General features: G+C 32.3%; 2 protein-coding genes across 4 annotated transcripts in view; both read left to right on the forward strand.

The window, feature by feature from the left end:
- The first annotated feature begins 8,614 nt into the window (after nucleotides 1-8,614).
- LOC126891700 (zinc finger protein 235-like) overlaps nucleotides 8,615-22,442 on the forward strand; it is a 57,185-nt gene continuing 43,357 nt past the window's right edge. The window contains exon 1 of one of the 2 annotated variants that reach the window (XM_050660963.1): nucleotides 8,615-9,092. In XM_050660963.1, the coding sequence (XP_050516920.1) occupies nucleotides 8,846-9,092 (247 nt within the window). In that variant the 5' untranslated portion in view covers nucleotides 8,615-8,845. The remainder of the gene's footprint in view (nucleotides 9,093-22,442) is intronic. The other variant, XM_050660962.1, reaches the window with a different exon arrangement.
- On the forward strand, nucleotides 19,094-21,171 carry LOC126891703 (uncharacterized). Of its 2 annotated transcripts, none has more exons than XM_050660965.1 (2): nucleotides 19,094-19,484; nucleotides 19,584-21,171. In XM_050660965.1, exon 2 carries the CDS (start codon nucleotides 20,193-20,195, stop codon nucleotides 20,958-20,960), a length of 768 nt encoding a protein of 255 aa, XP_050516922.1. In that variant the 5' UTR covers nucleotides 19,094-19,484; nucleotides 19,584-20,192; the 3' UTR covers nucleotides 20,961-21,171. The 2 variants fall into 2 exon arrangements, with proteins under 2 accessions (XP_050516922.1, XP_050516923.1); XM_050660966.1 differs by having other exon boundaries at nucleotides 19,114-19,484.

Consider the following 22,442-nt stretch of genomic DNA (forward strand, 5'->3'; position numbering starts at 1 on the left):
TGGACTACTAAAGGTATCCGGTATCCGCATATCAGCCATGAATATGCGTTCACTACTCTACATCAAGAAATTTACTTTCCAATGGCTCTGTCACTGCATATATCAGCAAGTATAGGAAAACCTATTTAAAACTTATAAAGTCAGCTAAAAAATCGTACTATCAAAATTGTCTGAGAAGCTCTAAAAGTGTTGCAAAAGAAACTTAGTCCATAATAAACGATCTTCGAAATAAAATTCACCCAGCTTAAACATTTTTCCTTTCAGACCCTGGAAATCTAAATGAATACTTTGTTAATGTGAGTAAAAATATAACATCAACAGCTTCGTGCAATTGTACTTGAGACACTGTGTCAGGTGAGGTGTTTGAAAATTTGAGTAACTTGATTCTGGGGTGTGAATTTCTAAAACTTTTAAGTGTGGTTTTTAACCGTTGAGAAAAATTATTTATTTAGTGTTGTGTTTATAATTTAATATATGTTTTAAAATGAGTTTTGTTTTATTTTTTGAGAAAAAATTAAAAATACAGCATACTTACAGTACTTTTTTTGAAATGCTATTTTCCAAAGTTTATAAAATTTCTTACGCTCGATTTTATATTAATAAAGTTAAAGTGGACTTTAAATTTAAAGTTTTCTTTAACTGTAACAATTGCTTTTTTTAAGGTAACACACACTTTAACTTTATTATGAAATCGAGCGTTAGTCAAAATTCTAAATGCTCAGTAAATAATAACAACAATTAGGTACTTGTATTGAAAACAACATATTTTGTAATTTGAAAAAAAAAACAACATATTTGCAACATAGATAACAAAACAACATGCTTTGTTACATATTTTAAAAAACTCTCCATCATGCATGCTCCATGAGAAAAGAAAATATAAAACTAATTTCATCCTTATTATGTCTCAGATGGCGTAGCTACTTTTGCTATAACTACTCAATGCTTTGCTACTCTACCTACCTACATACAATTTGTATTGTTTTATCAAAAAACAAGCATTTACATACTCTGCAAATTGTATATTTTTTCTTTGCATTTTCATATGAAAAAACCGCGGTATTTATCTTGAACTTTTTTTGAACAAGGTGCAATACTTAGGTAATATTATTATTAATAAAACAAAGTATATTAAAATACAATGTTAAAAACTTTAATAATATTAGCAATATTTAAAAACTTCAATATATTATATTATAGTATACATATTATGAATCAGTAGAAACGATTATATTTAAATTTGGTAAATTATAACTCCAATCGACCAGAGCACGACCACACAACCCAAAACACAAGTACGCAAATATGGTTGTGTGAAGCGTGGCTCGAAGCCGTGCAATTTACGAGACTCGCTCGATCTGTAGATCCTTGTGTCCTCATCTCGCCAATTAATGATTCTTTTGAGAAAGGTAAATTTCCAGAGTACCTAAAGACAGCTATCATTATTCCTCTTCATAAGGATGGTGAAAAATCTAATTCCTGCAAGTATATACCTATTGCATTACTACCGGTACTCCAAAATTATTGAGAGACTCATAAAAGCATGACTTATGTCCTTTCTTGTTGAAAACAACATTTTATTACAAAAGTTCGGCTTTTTAAAGAATAAATGTACTGCTGATGCCATGTTTTCTGTACTACATGAGGTTTATCAAGCACTGAGCAATAATCTTCACACTGCCACTGTTTTTTGTGACTATGCCAAAGCTTTTGATTGTGTAAATCATGAAATTTTGATAAAAATAACTAAATTTATATGGAATTCGAAGAATTTCTTTGAATTGGTTTCAATCTTACTTGGATAGTTGGAAACAACTGGTTAGAGCAAATAATACAGACTTTAGTCTCCAAAATATTGTATGTGGGGTCCTCTACAAACCACAAGGTTCAGTATCAGGTCCTCTACTTTTCCTTACGTTTATTAATGACATCCCTAGTTTAAAAATTAATGGAAAAAATTTTCTTTTTGCTGATGATACCAGTATTACTTGGAGCAACTCAAATATTGCTACTATACCTTCTGATCTACTCACGATAAAAACCTGGTCCGATTCTAATTTACCTTTTTTTAACATAAAACAGTAGCATTATCCTATACAGGAGCTCGTCAATCTTTACCTCTTAACACATTCACAGACACAACTGCATATGAAGCCACTTACTCCATAAGATGTGTCTACATCTAAAGTGTGTCTGTGAATGTGTTAATAACAGCCAGATCAGTATCGTTGATTCTGTAAAGTTTCTTGGTATTTTTTTTAGATAGCAATCTTAAGGGTTAAAAGGGTCTAAAGGGATAAACATTCACTGAAAGCGATATTATCTTTAATACCCGTGGTGCCTTCAACATTTAATGTCTGACTAAATTATTCTTTATAGGCAAAAAAATTTAAGGAATTTTGAATTAATTAGTTTTTAAATAAGTACATTTACCAGCAACAGTTGTAACGTAATTGTGTCAACTCGACAGTATTTAACTAGTTATTTGAATTTAATACCCTAGCTAGGGCATTATTTTTCAAAATAAATATTGAAAAATAACGCCCTAGGGCATTATAATATAACTTACTTTGAAATCATGTACAGTGGAACCTTGATTATCCGTCTCTCCATTAACCATCACCTCTGTTAACCGTCAGGGTACATACAGACGTTGTATTGAGTTATACATTAGCAATCATTTAAATGCAAAAAAATAAAAAAAAAGGTAATTTGATTTGTGATGAGGACACAAACGGCTATCCATTGCTGACAGATAAAGAACTCATTGAAATGGCAACAAAGGCGGACCAAACCTATTCGGAAGCTGACACAGTAGCTATATTGATGCTTGGACACAAGGAAGCTTGACTGTAGCTATATTGATGAACCTATTGTAACTGACAAAGATTTGCGTAAATAATCTAGAGAAGCTGCATCGCATATGCAATAATTCATCGAGTGGTATTCTCAACAAGAAGAAGCCAATAAAGTAGATTGCATGATCTTATGCCTTATGCCGATTAAGAAATTCAGCCGTCGCAAAATATGAAGCAGCAGTAAAACAAACACAAATTTCAGAATATTTTAAATTGATTCGATTGTATGAACACAAATCCCTCTTATATTGTCAAACAAACCATACAAATGAAATTTGAGAGTTGTACTATGAATTTTTATTTTTTTTTAATGTTCTGTTAACCGTCTTTGCGATTATCCGTCATACCCTTGGTCCGGTGCCCTGACAGATAATCGAGGTTCTACTGTAATAATATTAATGTCCGACTGGTATATTATTTGACAAATAATGACATGATTTTGAAGTCAGTTTGATAAATAATGACATGATTTCGAAGTCAGTTAAGTATGATATAATGCCCTAGGCTCTAGGGCATTATTTTGAAAAATTACGCCCTAGGGTATTAAATTTAAATAACTAGTTAAATACTGTCAAGTTGACAAATAACAACCCAAGTAAAACTATGGTTACCACAATTACGTTACGACTATTGCTGGTAAATGTACTTATTTGAAAACTAATTAATTCAAAATTCCTTCAACTTTTTGCCTATAAAAAATAATTTAGTCGGACATTAAATGTTGAAGGCACCACGGGTATTAACGATAATATCGCTTTCAGTCAACTTATATCCCTCAGGCCAAAGGCCCTCGGTATATACACCATTGACCTCAAGTGTTATTATCCTTATAATACCCTTGGTACCTTAACTATAATCTCACAATCAGCCCATAGAAGGTGTCAAACAAATAAAATATTTGGGAATCATACTTGATAATTTATTAACAATTAAACGATTACTTTATTGATTACAGTTAATTTATTTAATGGAAATTAAGGTAATAATAATAATAATGTTTATTCAAAAATAATCAAATATAAAATCTTACTGAGACTAAAAACATATTTAAGTGTATAATTAATAAGAATTAACATGAAATAACTCCTGTTATTTATCCAAATCTTTACTAGTCAAACACATTTGTTTTGAAATTCCAGCAGTTTCTTCTTTTTATACCTTTTAAATATCTGGTGGTTGTTCCTAAAACAAAGACATAAATAAAAATTCTACATTGTGTACCATAAAAAAATCATAAAAATGTGGAAAGTATCACAAGAATAAAGAAAAGTCCCAGATATAAAATTCACTATTAAAATAAAAATAGTAAATAATTATTTATATCTGACACTTTTCTTATTGGAACTTCTTTCTGGTAACATCCTTAATCTCTGACTTTTACAATTTATAAGATAAGAGATGATGAATAAAGAAAGGGAAAAGGACTCTGCAGTATACAGTTACATTCTGCTTTCATTAATCTAGAAAAAAGATCAGAAAGATAATTCAAAGTCCGAAATTGTAAAAGTCAAAAAGAGATTAAGGATGTACCAGAAAGGGGTTCCAATAAGAAAAGTTTCAGATTTAAATAATTATTTACTATTTTAATAGTGAATTTTGTATCTGGGACTTTTCTCTTTTCTTTAAGAGATATCGCTGAAGCATCCTAATAGTAGATAACTATTTTTGAAATTCCACTTAAATAGACAATTTGATTTCGTTTTGATTCAGAGGTGTGCAGGCAGCTCCACTGGGGACGCCGTAAGGCAGAAACAACTGTCTGGAGATTGTGTATCGCCTCTGGATCGAAAGGAAACATAAACTGTCTCTTCACTATCACAAGAGTATTTTAATATTTTTATTGAATAAAAGTAGTCAAAAAAAAAGGACTAGTTGGTGGAGCGAAGAGATAAAAATAGCTGTGAAAGAAAAGAAAGTACCATGGAGAGCTTATCTAGAAAATAACAGTTAATAAGCAAGGAAGCTTGTGAAAGAAAAAGTTAAAAAAGCTAAATTGGAACAGTGGGAGAGATTTGGAGAAAAGATGGAGCAAGACAGTAGTAGGACAAACCAAAAATTGTTCTATTAAGGTCTGAAAAAATGAGAGGTAAATCAGGTAGTACTGTCGTGCAAATAAAAAAAAAATAAAATGGAGAAACACTTACCCAACCACAAGATATAGTTAATAGATGGAGTAAATATTCCAAATAGTTGAGTAATGAAATAACAATGGAAGAATTAACGGAAGCCATTGCAAAAATAAAAAATGGTAGTGGCAGGAATAGATAATATCAAAACACGATTGTTGAAATATATGGGGGAATCTGCATTACACTACTTACACAAATTACTGATAACAATTTGGAAACAGAAACGCATCCCAGAAGATTGGGCAACAGCAGTAATGGCTCTTCTGGTAAAGAAGGGAGGTAAAAAAGTAATGTTCAAATTATCGAGGTATTTTCATGCTAAGTGTACTGGCTAAGATTTATGAATGAACACTGGAGATGAGACTGAGAAAGAAAGTGGGACATCAACTAGACGATGCACAAAAAGGTTTCTGACCGGGCACAGTGTCCAAGATCATATCTTTACTATAAGACAATGGAAAAAGCCTTTGACAAGGTACCTGGACATCACATTTGGAAAGGGCTTGAACTGTTCGATGTTGGAGGAGAACTAATTGATGCAAGTAAAATTTATGTACTGGAACATTGTGCGAGCATTAAACTGTGAATCAAACAAATTTGCTAATACACAAGGAGTAAGGCAAGGTGGAGTTTTAAGCTCACTACTATTCATTATATTATACATATGAATGAACCAATAAAAAAAATGCAGTAGAGTCCCGAAAATTAGATTTAGGTTACCATTGATTAAAAAGTATAACTCTGAGTAAATGTGTATCTGCAGATGACATTGCATTGATACCAAGTTCAGAGAAATCTTTACAAAGCAACCTAAATTTATAGATGAGAGAACTTGCAGACAAAGGAATGAAAATAAAATTAGCAAAGACTAAAACTTTACTTATTTCCAAGACACTGAGAGAAATCCATATAAACCTAGACGGAAATTTAGTAGAACATATGAATGCTTTTGAATATTTATAAACTATAATAGACAAAAAATGCAAAAAAAATGAACAACAGAATTGCTAAAACATCACGATTATATCACTCCCTCACTACAGGTTTCATTAGCAAAAGAGAAATTAGTGAGAAGACAAAAGGGACAGTATATTATATACCTCCCTTCTCTGCTTCATGGAAGTGAAACATGGCTGGCTTTCCTAATAATTAAGCTTGAATTATCACATCTTTATTATTATTGTAGACATTTAAAATCCTTATTAATTGAATTACATTAAACTTACCACTTATAAAATGTTTACTTTTCATATTTTAATTTTAGTTCCCTTATATCTGTTCTTCTTGTGGCTTTTATCCATTGTCCCCGGCTTTGTTTGGATAATTCATTTAAATGTATTGCATGGGGAGCCTTGGGAACAGTACAAAATAAGACTTTTCCCTGTCTGCCCTGCTCCCACAATTTACAACAATACAAGTTACATGTATAAGCTTCCCAAGAAAGAAAAACTGATAACTGCTATGGACTAATTCAGTTCTGTAGGCGATAAACTACTTTATATTTGATTTGCTGCACACAATTTCGCTGCACAATCGACAATAAAAACAAACAGGATATTCTTTACAAATGTAAATATTAGGATTAGGTTATGTTATGTTATGTGCCCCCAGTTAGGCCATATTCGGAAGTTCCTTGTCCCTTTGCTTGATTGGCACACCGATAATTTTCGTTTAATACTGTCCGCTGTCATGAGCCGCTGTCACATCCGCTGTCATTTTACACTCAAATGTCCATAGAATTTCGTACACTTAGGGCCGGTTGTTCGAACGCTAATCAAAAATGATCATTATCAAATATTTAATTACTGTCACAACTGTCAATGTCAACTTTGATTTGGTTGCTGAAAACACAATTATTGATTACAATTATGAAATTAGTTAATCAATTATGTTAATAATTGTTATGTTAATTGATTAACTGATCTTATAATTATAATCAATTATGTTTTCAGCAACCCAGCCAAAGTTGACATTGACAGTTGTGACAGTAATTAAATATTTGATAGTGATCATTGTTGATTAGCGTTCGAACAACCGGCCCTATCACTCAAAAGTGTAACACTAAAAAACAAAGGAACAGACCTACTGTGTGATTTGTCATTATACGCACAGATCACTTAACTCTCTCACTCAGATTATACCATAGATAACACAAACCATACATACTCATAGACGTTTCACGTAAATTGTCAAGGTCAAGACAGCAAATTAGTTACCATTCCAATCCAGAGATGTCGCCGTCAGTCAATTCTCTTGTCATATTTAACAACTGACAGTTGACAATTAAATTAATTTGTTATTTACTTTTTATTTTACAGTTTGTGGCTTAATTATTTTATTATAGTGGTGTTACGTTTTTAATTAGATTTAATCACAATTTTAATAAGTGTATTAACCTCCTCTCCATTTTTATGATTAGAATTTTTAGTTTACATTGATCATCCCGTGTTGTGTTTCTCACATTAAAAAAAACAATATAATAGATCCTGAAACAGTTTATTCCAGTAGACAAGTGTGTCATCAACATTTCGGACCTATATATTTTTGGAAGTTTGTAAAAGATTATAAGGTAATATTTATCTATAGTATTTTTACTACAAAAACGTTATTACGTAGGTCAAAATTTTTGACGTAAGAGAATTGTCAAAACATTAGAATGTGACTTTTCATTATCGCCATGTTTATTATAAACATGCCAATAATGAAAAGTCACATTCTAATGTTTTGACAGTTCTCTTACGTCAAAAATTTTGACCTACGTAATAACGTTTTTGTAGTAAAAATACTATAAACAATCATCCTATGTACAAGATTCTTTCAAAAATTTTCATTCAACTCGATACACATCAGTGCTTTCACGTGACACTGCAGTAGTGTTTAGCATTTTGAAAACAAATTGGAATATTTGAAGTTTTCAGTAAAATATGGAATAAAACATTGAATTGTCTTTCTGTTGTTTTAATTTCCTGTGAAATTTCATCAAAAATCCCGAAAAAATTTATAATTTGAAATTCTCACGTAACTAAAATTTGTCAATTTAGTTCCCATTCCAATCAAGAGATGGCGTTAATTCGATCCGAAAGATTAACATGGTCGTGAAACGTCTATAAGTATGTATGGTTTGTGGTGAAACATCTAGAGGAGGTAGGTGATCTGTGGACTTGGCTGAGCACCAAGGTCCCTATACCATTTATGAACCTTGGCTGAGCACGGCCCTATACTGTGGCACGGCCTCAAGCCTCAAGCAGGGTTACCATGTCTAGGGATTTTCCCCGAATCTAGGGATTTTTTGGAGCTCTGGAGGGATTTTTTTTGAAATCTAGGGATTTATTAAACTGTGCTGCCGCCATTTTTTGTTGTTATTAAATATCTTTTTGTTCAAATATTATTATTATTGTCATTATTTATTGTTCCCTGACATAAATATTCCTAAGTAAACATTAAAACATTACCTAATCAATGATTAAAGTGGATTAAACACAGTGTTTAATAGGTTATAAATTAAATTGACAGCTTTCATCTGTCAATTTCTTCTTTTTTAGGTAAAATTAATACGATTTAGGGATTTCTAGGGGAAATTGAAGCTCCCGTCTAGGGATATTCTGAAATTTCATCTGGCAACCCTGGCCTCAAGTATGGCTTGAGTTTGAGTACCGACTATGAATACGGAGCATAATGTAAAAATGTAAATTATAATTTAATTATTGTAAACACAGCATTTGTCCATTGTAATATTTTGTAAATGTAATGTAAAGTTGTAAAGTGTGTTCCTTATTATTCCATAGGGAATTGTAGTGATTTCACTTTGTGTGTGTGTTAATTATTATTAATGAATTACATAAAATTAAGTGTAATAAAATGGAGGTAAAACAAGAGATTAGTGATGATTCCTGTAAAGTAGAAACAGAGTATAATGACTTGGATGATGCCCTTTTGGTTTTGGATGGCTTCAAATGTGAACTTAAACTTAAAGAGGAATCCAGTGGGCTAAGTACACGTGGCACTTATGATTATTTAGACTTGAAGGAACATTCCATAAAAACTGAAATAGAAAAACTTGGGAGCAAACTTAGCCCATTTGAAAAAAACCACCAAAATGAAACAGGTTAGTAAAATATTATATTTAATCCTTTCTTCCATATTTAGACCTAGTATAAATATAATTTTGATCTTAAATACAATTTAAGCACAGTCTGTCTGTATCCTTCATAGACCTGAAATACTGTTTTATTTAACCCTTCTTATGTAACGCCCTGTCTAGTGGACTGAAAAATATTATTTTTTAGTTCCTTCTGCTCGTTTATGAGTTAGCTGCCTTCCATTTTAGGTATTCCCAGAAAGTGTCAGTTTGTACCCAGACGGCTATAAACTGCTGTTGATGCGTAATTGTATTTTAAGTATTTGTAGTTATTTGTAGGTATTTGTAGAAGAAAAAATTTTATCCTTGTGTTGTATTGTGCTGAGATGACATTTTATAGAGAAATCAAAGAATAAGATACTCAGTCACCCATGACCTAGTTTACGAACATCTTTTCCGAAGAATCCAACAAAGCAACCTCCCAAGAGCTCTTCAATCTTCAATTTTGTCAGTGCTTGTGTAAATTCTTCCCATGTTATTGCAATGTCTTGCATTCCTTTTATGGTTTCTCCGGTATTTGACATGTTAATGGTATATTCTGGTGTTTCATTTTCTGTTGAGTTTTTGAAAATACAGTACAACCTGCCATACCCGGACCTCTCCATATCCGGACGGTTCTGCCGTCCGCATCTACCGGAATCTACCTAGAAAGGCAGTCCTGCTGTTGTACAATGCACCCTCTCGTCCCGACCCAAAAGAACTAAAAGTGTTAAATCAGAGGATTCCAAATATTCTTCTTATACACAGTATATTTTAGCGTACAACTTTATTAGTATGAAAGATATTTATTATACATTAAATTAAACAAAGCTTAACAAAATGACAACCATTATTACATTAAAAAGATCAGTCAAGTCAGACATATTGGATCATGTGTCAAAACAGTGTTACCAAGGTGACAGAAGAAAATTAATAAATTACTAATATTGTACCGCTTGTATTTAAATGTACCAACTTTAACACCCTCACTTAATTCATTAATTTTTTAAACCCAATCCTACTGCGCATGCCCAATGTTTCTTCTTTGACAGCACTTTAGTCAAGAAATCAGCTATCATTTCTTCACCTGGTAAGTAACTAACTTCGATCTCACCCCTTTTAACCCACTCCTTTATCTGGTGATATTTAACATCTATGTGTTTACTCCTGGCATGTGACGTATGACTGTTGCAAAGTTGATTTGCACTACTATTGTCATTATAAATAGTGACAGTTCCTGTAGGTGACTTCAGTTCTTTCATCAGCTGTTTAAGAAACATGCATTCCTTTCCACATTCGCTTATTGCCACATACTCTGCAAACGTAGTACTATCTGCTATTGTTACAGATGTTTGCTTTCTAGCTTTCCAACTAATGGCTCCTCCACCTAGCATGAAAACATAACCAGTAAATGATCGCCTATCTACAACACAACTACCATAATCTGCATCGGCATAACCAACCAAATTTTTGTCTTTCTTTGAATATGTGATACCTAAACTGGCTGTACCTTTAAGGTACCTAACAACCCGTTTAGCTGCACTGAAATGCTCCTTGCTATTCGAATTGTTAAATTGGCTGAGATAACTAACAGCGAAACATATATCAGGTCTAGTCCCAACTGCCAAATACATTAATGCTCCTATGAGCTTTTGATAATCTGGGTTCATTTCATTATTTTCAGGTTTTTGAAGTTTAATACCTGATTCTAATGGAGTTGAAACTGAGTTACAATTCTCCAATCCAAATCTTTTTATTATGTCTAAAGCATAGTTCTCTTGATCCATTTTTAAAAAATTATTTTTTCTATCCCTAGTAATTTTCATTCCAAGACATTCCTTAACTGCCCCTAAATCTTTAATTTTAAAAGAGCTTGATAATTTCCCTTTTAGAATTTTAATTTCATGTTTAGAGTTTGAAAAAATGTAAAAATCATCAACATGCAAACCTATAACTATGAAAATACCATTATCCTCTTTTATATATACACAAGGATCCATTTTTGATCTTACAAATCCTATTTCTAATAAAAATGTATGAATTTTGTCATTCCATGACTTAGCAGATTGCTTAAGACCATACAACGCCCTCTTCAATTTGCATACTTTTTCATTTTCCTTTATGAACCCTTCGGGTTGCTCCATGTAAATAGTTTCTGTTAATTCCCCATTCAAAAATGCAGTAGTTATATCTACATGATCTATTTCGTAATCATTTATCGCACTCAACGCAGACAACATTCTTAATGAGGACAATCTCACTACTGGTGCGAATGTTTGATCATAGTCTTTTCCAGGGATTTGTGAAAAACCTTTGGCTACAAGCCTTGCCTTATAACGTTTAGACCCATCTATTGCATTTTTCAATTTATATACCCACTTGCACTTGACAACGTTTCTATTTATTGGTCTATCGACAAGTTCCCATGTATTATTTTCACTTAAAGATTCTATTTCCTCAGCCATAGCATTTTCCCATAAGGATTTATCTGACCTTTCACAGATTTCAGCATAGGTCTTTGGGTCATTAGGCCCAACAGAAAGAAATGAATACTCAAAATCTTCATCCCTTCTAGCTGTTCTAATCCTATTAGGATACCGACCACCAAATGTGGGAGCTATCTGTTCACCCTCACTGACATCATGGACTGTGACTGAATCTTCACCCTCACTGACATCATGGACTGAGATTAAATCTTCACCCTCACTAACATCACCATTCGTATAATCAGGAAATATTTCGTTTTCCTCTTTTTGACCACTTATTTCAGATAATATACAACCTTGGCCATCTGAATGGTCCAAAGTTTCAGATCGATGTGGATTATCTTTACAACTTTCATGAATATTAATATTTTTACTATCAATATTTAATAATTTTGGAGAAAAGTTACTTTTAATTTCATTTTCAAGAAATACTACATTGCGTGCAATAGTTACATGTTTTGGATTGCTTTCAGATACAAACCTATACCCTTTTGTTTCTTCACTATAGCCTACAAAAATCATTGTAGAGGATTTTTTATCAAGTTTATGTCTTTTTACATCAGGAACATGTATCTGTGCTTTGCAACCAAAAATACGTAAATGCGACAGATCTATTTTTTCTTTCCGCCATACTTCTTCAGGAATACCTCCCTGCAAAGCTGCTGTTGGTGAATGATTTTTGAGATAAATCGCTGTATTCATAGCTTCCGCCCAAAAGCGCTTATCTAAATTAGAATCAAATAATAGACAACGTGTCTTTTCAGTTATAGTTCTATTAGTCCTTTCTGCCACCCCATTTTGTTGAGGTGTATAGGATACTGTTAACTGGTGAATAATGCCATTTTCCTTAAGAAAATTTTCCATTTCCCTAGAAGTATACTCACCACCACCATCTGTCCTAAGACATTTTATAGTTTTCCCGGTTTGATTTTCCACCATACTTTTAAATAAGCGAAATGTTGAAAAAACTTCACTCTTATATTTTAGCATGTACCCAAAAACCTTCCTAGAATAATCATCAACAAATATAAGACAATATGCAGCACCTCCCCATGATAACACTTCAAAAGGTCCTTGCAGGTCACTGTGAACGATACCTAAAAGATCCTTTGCCCGTTTACCCCTTTTCGGAAAAGGTTTCACAGTTTGCTTGCCTTCAAGACAAGTAACACATACCTGGTTTGGTTCGTCAACAAAATTAATCCCACCTGCTGTATTTTTTAGCAATCTTAACCCTTTACGATTCAAGTGACCAAGTCTTTTATGCCATAATTCTTGGTCTGATAAAAATCCCTCTTTTACTACCATCATTGATTCTTGTTTCAAATTATGAATACCATACAAACCGTCTTTTTTATTACATGAAAATTCTACTTCACCCCTAACTGAAAAATCAGAACTAGCATATACTGTGCATGCATCTTTATCAAAAACAACAGCATAACCTTTTTCTGTCATTCTTCCAACAGACAACAAGTTAGCTGACAAGTTAGGTACATATAAAACATTAGTAGCGGTTTTAATTAAATTGTTACCTTGTTCAAACTGAATGACAGCCTCACCAATACCTTTTGACTTGACTTCAGAATTATCAGCAACACAAATAGAAGTAGTTGTACTGGAATTCAAATTATGGAAAACAGTCTCATCACAGGCCATATGGGAAGTAGCACCACTGTCAATTATCCAAGATGAAGGGGAAACTGATGTCATCATTGCTCTAGTTAAAAGAGTAGTATTCTTTACACTTTTGTTTGAACTGTCTTTATTTTCTTCCTTCTTCTTTTGGTAAAAATTTGAAGTAGAACCTTGACACAATTTTGGGCAATCAGATTTTTTATGATTAGGGTCACCACACTCATAACATGCAAATTTCTTGGTTACTTTATGCTTATTATATTTCTTCTTAAAAGTTTTATTTTGCAATAGAAGAGCTGTCGTTTGTGGTAATTCTTCCTTAACTCTTCGTCTCTCACTTTCACCAAGTAAAGCATTTTTCACATCTTCAGATGTTGATTTGTCACTTAATTGCTGATTTAGTGCAGCAATAAAACTTTCGAACTCCTCAGACACTCCGTTCCTCATAACAAAAGATATCCATTTATCTTCTATGGCCTCACCTATGTCTGCCAACTTTTGTACTGTTACTAAAATATTGTTTAAATATTCTTCCATTGAGGAACATGAATTTTGGCGCATATTGAAGAATTTTCGTGTGAGTTCATATTTCGTCGCCATACTATTACCTTCAAAGGCTTTTTTAAGATTATCCCATGCTTCTTTGCTACATTTAGCATTGTGAACATGAACATAACAACTTGGTTGGATGCAAAGACATATTTTTGCTAATGCTCTTTGATCTCTTGCTTTGTCAATATCTGATACAATTGGTAATGAACCATCAGCATACCCATAAATATCTTCCAAGATTAAACTCATTCTCATGGCAAATTTCCAGCTACCATAGTTTACCTGTCCTTCAAGTTTATCAATGTTTGGTACGTTTGAAGAAACTGAAGTTACCATTGTTGTGGAATTATTTGAATTACTTGGAGTTGTCATATTGATTAACAAAAACAAGTTAATAAAAAATATCTGTGTGCTTGTAGGAACTGAATGACAAAAATTAGGTTTATCACTTTACAACCTACACTCTTCTACCATGTTAAATCAGAGGATTCCAAATATTCTTCTTATACACAGTAAATTTTAGCGTACAACTTTATTAGTATGAAAGATATTTATTATACATTAAATTAAACAAAGCTTAACAAAATGACAACCATTATTACATTAAAAAGATCAGTCAAGTCAGACATATTGGATCATGTGTCAAAACAGTGTTACCAAGGTGACAGAAGAAAATTAATAAATTACTAATATTGTACCGCTTGTATTTAAATGTACCAACTTTAACAAAAAGATGGCGAAATAAAGTGTCTTTTTTGCCCATCCCTTTGTCAGCATATCGATCAAGGTATTATAGAATCTATAAAACGTGTCTATCAACAAAAAATATTGACGGCATTTATTACTGGAATGTATGAAGGAGAAAACGTTTATAGAGACTATAAAAGAAGTGGTCTTGATATCCGGATTTTTTCATGTCTGGTTCGGTTTGTCGCCACATTGATCCGGATATCGCAGGTCTTACTGTACCTTTCTATTATTTTTCTTTGTGTGTCAAAATATTTCCTGTTTCGTCTCTAATTTTTAATTGAACTCTTTTATTTCCCCTTCTTAGAGTTTTCATGGTCTTATAAAACAACTTTTGGTACTTTTACTATCTTCTTCTAGTTTTCCCCCAATTGTTTCCAACTTTCTTTTTTTTGCATCTTTTATCAAATTTTTACTATTTTTCTCTGTTCTTTATATTACTCATGTTTCAGTTGTTTTGCTTGATAGGTATATTTTCTGTTCTTTTCCTTTATTTCTGATTTAATTTGTTCATTCCACCATGCAGCACCGGATTAACCATAACCATGGGGCTTAACCACTTGATGGGGCCCGCATCCCGCTCAAATGTATTAATATTGAATCATTTAAGCAGTAATTAAAAAAATGTAGAATGTTAAATAAATCCAATAGGGCTAACAGAGACAAAAAAAGATAATGGTTAATTTATGATTTCCAATCAAACTCAGTTTTTTGCTTTGTCTTCTGTCAAATATTAGGAAAATACAACCAACTTCAAGACAAATTAAGCAGTTATCTTCAAAGGCATTTTTATATTCCATGTTTTAATCATTCCCTCAATTTGGTAATCAGTTTTGCTTAGAAGCTGGTAATTATTTGGTATTATTTCTCGGGGGTGAAAAAATATACCGTCAAAATATGTGCGGAAGTAGATAAACTGACTAATTCTAAGCAAGTTTTGTTCAATAGTTTTTTCATCAAGTCAATATATTTCGTCAAACACGTTTTAGACGGTTTTTCGCAAATAACTCAAAAAGTAAGTATTTTATCAAAAAAATATTCTGAGCAAATGTATAGCTTTTAAAAAATTGAAAAAAATGGTGTATGTGTGCAGTCGGTAGACCCAGAAGAAGCAGAGTTGTAGCTAATGAAAAGTAGGTTCTTATTCGTCAAATTCCAAATCGAATATTTCAACGTGAAATAATCAAAAAATGAAGCACTTTTCATGGAAAACTGATCATAACTTTTTTAAATGTTAGAAAAAGCATTATCCTTGTTTTGTTTTAATTTCTAGCATAACAATTAGCAAGATACGCTCAGAATAAAGTTGATCACTCTTTTGGGTAAAAAAAAAACTGGTGAAAATAAGCCCCTAATTAGTATCCCAAATGAAATTAATCCTTACCGCTTCATAAGTTATTTTACTTATGTATTGTTTATACGCTCTGTTAAAACCGATAAAACTTACTTAAGTTTTATCGGTATAAAGTGCTTATTTATAAAAGGGCTGTAGTAGAAAGGGCTTGAACAAGTCACTACTCACGAGTGTATGCAATTTTTTTTTATTTAACTTAATGCCTCGACAACTAATGACCATTGCCATGGTACAGTGGATTTTTCCAATCAGGTACCTAGTGTAATGTGTAATGTGTAGTGTGTGTTGAGTAAATGTGTTACTTAGCAAAGTCGACGTCATTGTTTTTGCAAAGAGACGCTAATTGTATCCGAACGTCTGCGGTCCTTCCAGTGAGTACCGATCCCACAAGGATAAAAACTATTTTCATTTATTAATTTTTAATAAATGAAAAATACTCTACCCAGAGTATGTAAATTTTGAACAGTCATATCTTAACCAATTTTTATCTTCCAAAAAAGCAAATATCTGATATTCAGAAAAGAAAACCTAAGTACATTTTTTTACTCTTTAAGATTTTCGGTATCACTAATAATTTTTAAGTAACATATTTTGAAAAGAAAGACATTTTTTTTCATAATTTAAAAAAAATTATTTTACTTTAAATTCCAATGTTTTGATATTATAAGAAGCACTCTGAACCGGTGAAACTTACAGATCATATAAATAATATATAAGTACAAACTAGGCGTGATTTTCAAGATTTTTTTGCAAAAAAAAGGAATCAACAATATTTTGAGCTTTAATTGCTGAATTTTGATACTAGAAACTTGTTAACCAAAAACAAAAATTAAGCTTCTTTAACACTTTGTGATTAGTTTTCACCGAAAAGTGCTTCATTTTTTGGGTATTCACGTTGAAATATTTGATTTGGGATTTGTAGAATAAGAATCTACTTTTCATTAGCTCCAGCTGTGCTTATACTGGGTTTACATACTTCACACATACACCCTTATTTTTACTTTTGTATACGCTATATTTCTCCTAAGAATATTTTATCGATAAAATACTTAATTTAGGAGTTATTTGCGATAAACCGTCTAAAATTGTGTTTTTTTTTGTTGAAAAATAAACATATTCACTCGCAAATAACTCAAAAATATTGATTTAGTGAAAAAACCCTTATATTGAATGTATGTTTTTTCACCCTTAACCATTAGTTATGTGGTACAAAATTTTAGAACGTTTTAGTGTTGTTAGTAAACATTAAAAGATCCAACTATAAATTTATCAGGTAGGCTTAAATCTTTAGCAAAGTAACAGAAGTAAAAAAAAATAAAAATTATCTTTTTTACATTGTCGTAATATAATTTTGGAGTAACTACTTTCCAAAACAACATAATAAACCGGTCTATATAGACATTTGAAATAACAAAAATTGCCGGAGAGCCAAATTTTGGTGGAGAGCTAGGGTATACCATAACAAATAAAGCTTTAAAAGTCCCCATCGATCCCATGTGTGCAACAAAAGTTATTTGGGGTCAAAGGTCAAAATTTGAGATTTTTTGGATTTATTTCGAAAACGGTAAGTTTTATCAAAAAAGAACCTTAAACCAAAGTTGTAGATCTTAAAATTCTCTACAAAAATAGTCCTTACTATTTTTTTCCTCATTCCTTAGATATCGAGATTCTAAAAGTCACATTATACATGATATGCACACGTTTCCACGCCACCTGTGAGGTAGTGTACTCGCCGCTTTTTTTTACTGTGGTTTCCCCTGTAGGCCTACTCCACTAACTCTTTTGATAATTTTAGGATAATTTAAGGAAACAATACCAGTCAAGTTCTAGATATTACCATATTATTGATATTGATTATTGATATTGCTATTGATTATTAGGTTAACTATTATTTGATTTCTTTAGATATTTTAATCAGATTCATATTCTTGAAAGTCTACTTCAACAGTCAAGTCTTCTTCGATTTCATCTTCCTCTTCCTCTTGCTGGATGTTCAAAAATTGTTCAAATGTGACTGAGTTATTGGTCTCTTCATTAAAATCACAGGAGTCTTCCTTTGTTGTACTAAACTGGACATTTGAGCAAGACTAACCTTGGCAGTTGGTACACGCTAGAGAACACAGCAACCCGACTTTTTTAAATCCACATTAGGCACTACAACCTTTTTGGCAATTGCAAAAAATAGTGTTAAGGAGTTTTTCTGGAGCAGGTGGGAGTAAGGTTTTAATTTTAATCGGTTCCAGAGTATTATCTATTAATTTCCAAACCCAGTCTTCTGGATTCAGTTCATTGCCTATCCATGTTTGAACTTGATAATATACTCGATACAAATGTTGCAAAGCAGATGCTGATGTTGGAGGAAGACATGATAGTTGTACAGTGGAACCCCGATAAGTCGGCCTCCGATAACCCGGAAGTCCGGCTAACCCGGAACGATTTTCATCAGACAAAACAAACATTTTTTCACTTTAACTGAGTTTTTTATCAAGAAAAAAACAATACGTATAAAACTGTACACCATTTAGATGTACTGTGCATATGTATTTCATGTTTTGCAATAATTATAATGGATTTTATCTGTAAGTATACCGTATTTTATTAATTTTTACCATATTTTCCGGCTAACCCGGATTTTCGATAACCCGGATCAGCTGCAGTCCCGATTAATCCGACTTATTGAGGTTCCACTGTACTTGTTTCTTGTTTCGCGTATTTTTTACAAAAGTTAAGTATCAGTATTTATCAAGACAACTAATTTTTTTTGGAGCTCCATAAACCGCAAGAAGAAAGCGAATTCCTTCCGTAATTATTGTTTGCAGTGTGGAATCAAGTTTTGTAAAAACTTTACAGCAGTCAGTTAAATCTTTTTCGAATAATTTAAGTTACCGCATGTAAAAATAAAATGTACTTTTGGCATTTGGGATAAAAGTCGATAAACTTTTCGAAGAATATATTTCTGTTCGCTGTTGAGCCCTTCCAGGTTTCAGAAAATAAATAACTTTATTTACAGGAGTCCTTGCAGTAAGCAGTACTAACAAATCAACATCTTCACCAACTACAATAGGGAACTTGCACTAAAAAATTTTTTTGCATAAAATTGTTAATTTATGTTTAAAAATGTTATATTCAAAATATTACGTCTTAACAATGAACAGTGTACGTACAACATCTGATCAAAGTTCTGCGCCTAAAATTTCTGTTTCAAACAACTTCAAAAGCGCGAGCTTGGGTCTGACGTCACAGACCACCCTTATCGTTTTTGCCCGTTCGGTGGGCTATTGATTTGAATGCAGTTTGCCATTGCCAGTTGTGAGTGTCGAATAACTGTGACGTTTGCTCGGTATTTATGTTATTGTATTTAGTGTAGTTTAGTGTATTTATTGTGTAATATACTTTATCAAAATGGAAAACAAATCTGCGCAATGTAAGTACTGTGTAGTGCCGGGATGCAAAAGCACAACTGTCAGAACATCCAACAAACATTTTTTTACTCTACCAAAAGAACCAAAACGTCGATTAAAATGGCTAAAGGCATGCAGGCGAGATAAAAAGGATATTTCACAAAAAAGCATAGGTCTTTATGTCTGTGAGGATCATTTTGATGTAAGTATTTATCTAATTAGGTACCTATTTTCTACTTAAAAAAAATATTAGTTATCGTTTCATGAAAAGTGCCTACTTATACTTGTTTGTTTGTTGCAGTTGGAACAAGATATGGATAACTATATAAAATTCAAGATTATGGGTGGTCCCAAAATTATTAAGTCAGGTGTTGTCCCGCACATATTTGATTGTCAACCAGACAGAAAACGAGCTTTTTCTCAGCCTGTGAGGGAAGCAGCCCTTAAAAGGGTTAAACGACAGCTTCTTGAAGATGCCGCTTCTACATCTAAGTCTGTTTTAGAGGACAATGATGATAAGAGACAATGTGATCCTAGTTTCACAAACTTAGTACAATCAGGACCTGAATTAAACCAATCAGCTTTACATCAAAAACTGAATAATGCATCAACACAGACTCACATCAAAATAAGAAGTAAAGGTATTCAGTGCAAATTTTAAAGGAGTGTTACAGTCGGGTTGTCGCCATTGAAAATACATAATAAGGATGCAGGAACTTCACCTATAAAAGACTTGCAAATATTTGAAGATACAAAAAGTGAATCAGGAAGTTCTGTATTTGAAGAGTATAGTGAATATAGTGGTAGTGACGACTGTTGGTACAGTGAAAGTGATTCTTTATCTTGTGATGAAGATACGAAAGAAGAGGAAGCAAAACAATTTAAAAGTTTGCCTTTGAAGTGTACAGTGATGAAGTTACAATACAGACCTAGACTGTATATGGGGCTACCAGAATATGCATTTTACACGTTTCAATTAATGGAAAAATATTGTAAGACTCAAACAATGCATCTATTTTTAACTCTTAAAAAGATAAGAACAGGACAAACATTTATGTCTCTTAAAGATGATTTCGGCATAAGCGAAAGCAATGCATCGAGAATATTTGCAAAATCTGTTCCATTACTTAGTAAATATTTAAGATCTTGTATTTTTAATCCACAAGTGAATTCAGTTAAATTAAACTTACCCTTAGCATTTCGAGCTCGTTATAGTAAAGTATTTTGTATTATCGATTGCTTAGAAATTGAAATTGAAAAACCCTCAGATTCTGTTAAACAGTCCTTAACATGGTCTGAATACAAAAAGTTCAATACTCTAAAATATTTAATTGCTTGCACTCCTGATGGGATTATTAATTTTATTTCTACTGCTTTCGGTGGAAGAACGTCGGATGCAGTTATTCTTGAACATAGTGGTTTTTTAAATGTTCTTCCACCGAAAGTGGCGGTAATGGCTGACAGGGGTTTTAAACCCATAGAGCATTTGTTTGTTAGCAGAGATTGCCAATTAATTAGACCACCAAGTGTATCTTCAAGTACAAAACTTACAAAAAGTGAAGTATTTGAAACAAAAAGAGTAGCTAGTTTAAGAATTCACATTGAACGAGTTATACGTAGATTAAGAGAATTTGCTTGCTTAGCCCCTCATACCTGTATTGATAGCAAATTGATATAACATACAGATAATATAACAAAAATTGTTTGTGCACTCATAAATTTACAGTCAGGAGTAATATCGGGAAAATAATTTTAAATTGATTTTTTGGTATGTCTACTCAATGATTTTGTGATCGAAATACAAGGAAAATACGATCGAAATACTAGGAATTTTCAATTAAAGACGATTAAAATGTACTATTGTACTTAATCGCTTTCTTTTGAAAACCCCTCGTGAGTAATACTAACTTATACGTTATAAACACATTAGTAATTTCTAAAGATTTATAAATTTCAGTTTAAAGTAAATAAACTGATTGTAGAACTATGCAAGAATACAAATAATAGCTGGTAATTTCCATTTAAATACGATTAAAATGTAATATACCCGTAATACCTAATCGCGTTGCTTCCGACTGCTAGCTAGCCACGGTTGACCGTGGCCTCTGACGTCAGACGAATAGAAGGACGTTCAAGAGCCTCCTAAGATATTTGAATTTTATAGCATTTTCAAAACGTCGTAATTAGCGTACGGGTTAAAAATATTTGTTTTTTTCGCATGCAAGCGTTTTAAGATCATGTTACCTTATGTTTTTTAATATTATTTTAATATTTAAAAATTTATGCAAGTTCCCTATTGGTGTGTTTGTTGCCTTAAATTTTTCAATTGCTGTCTCAATTATAAGGACATCTGCGTCATTTTTAGCTTGTTTCACTTCAATATTCGCAGCTGTTAATTTGTCAGTTAACATGGAAATGAAACGAGATTTATTATTAATGTTAGCGAAAAATTGTTGTTGATTCGCTAGAACTGTTATATTTTCATCAAAGATAATCTCGGAACCCGATGATGTTTTTGTAGTTCGACGACGTTGTTCTGTAGCTTTAATATTCTTTGTCGTCACTGTAGCCGTCAAATGCCACTCACTGTAAGCCAGTAATGTATGCTAAATGGTAGACGCTTGTAATAAGTACATACTTATATTCACTTGAACTGAACCTTTAGCACTAAAAGAAACAGATAATATTATGAACAAGACCTACGGACAATACTGTAGCCATTGTTTACAATAGACAATCTGTTCTTTTTTAAACAGTGGTATAGCCAAATGTTTTTCAAGGCCATGTGGATAGAGGAAATTCAGTTTTGGACCGATTATCTTTTGAACAAATATGTTCAGAATAGTATTATATATTACATATATAAAAGAGACACAAATAGGCATTTATACTTGTCTTAAGTGCCACATTATGTATATACGTGGCTTAATGTGCATATAATGTAGGTAATAAAGTTTAAAATCGCGATATCTCAGGAATGGAATCTCTTAGGAAAAAAATTGTAGGGACTATTTTTGTAGATCATGTTAAGATCTACAACTTTGGTTTGATGTTTTTTTTGATAAAACTTGCTGTTTTCGAGAAAAATCCAAAAAATCTCAAATTTTGACCTTTGACCCCGAATACTTACCCTACGAACTTTTGTTGCACACATGGGATC

The sequence above is a fragment of the Diabrotica virgifera genome, chromosome 9, assembly GCF_917563875.1.
Source record: "Diabrotica virgifera virgifera chromosome 9, PGI_DIABVI_V3a".
Lineage (NCBI taxonomy): Eukaryota > Metazoa > Arthropoda > Insecta > Coleoptera > Chrysomelidae > Diabrotica > Diabrotica virgifera.

Coding starts and splice junctions, on each gene's coding strand:
- LOC126891703 (XM_050660965.1), top strand. CDS start 20,193: ATGAAGTTACAATACAGACCTAGACTGTATATGGGGCTACCAGAATAT.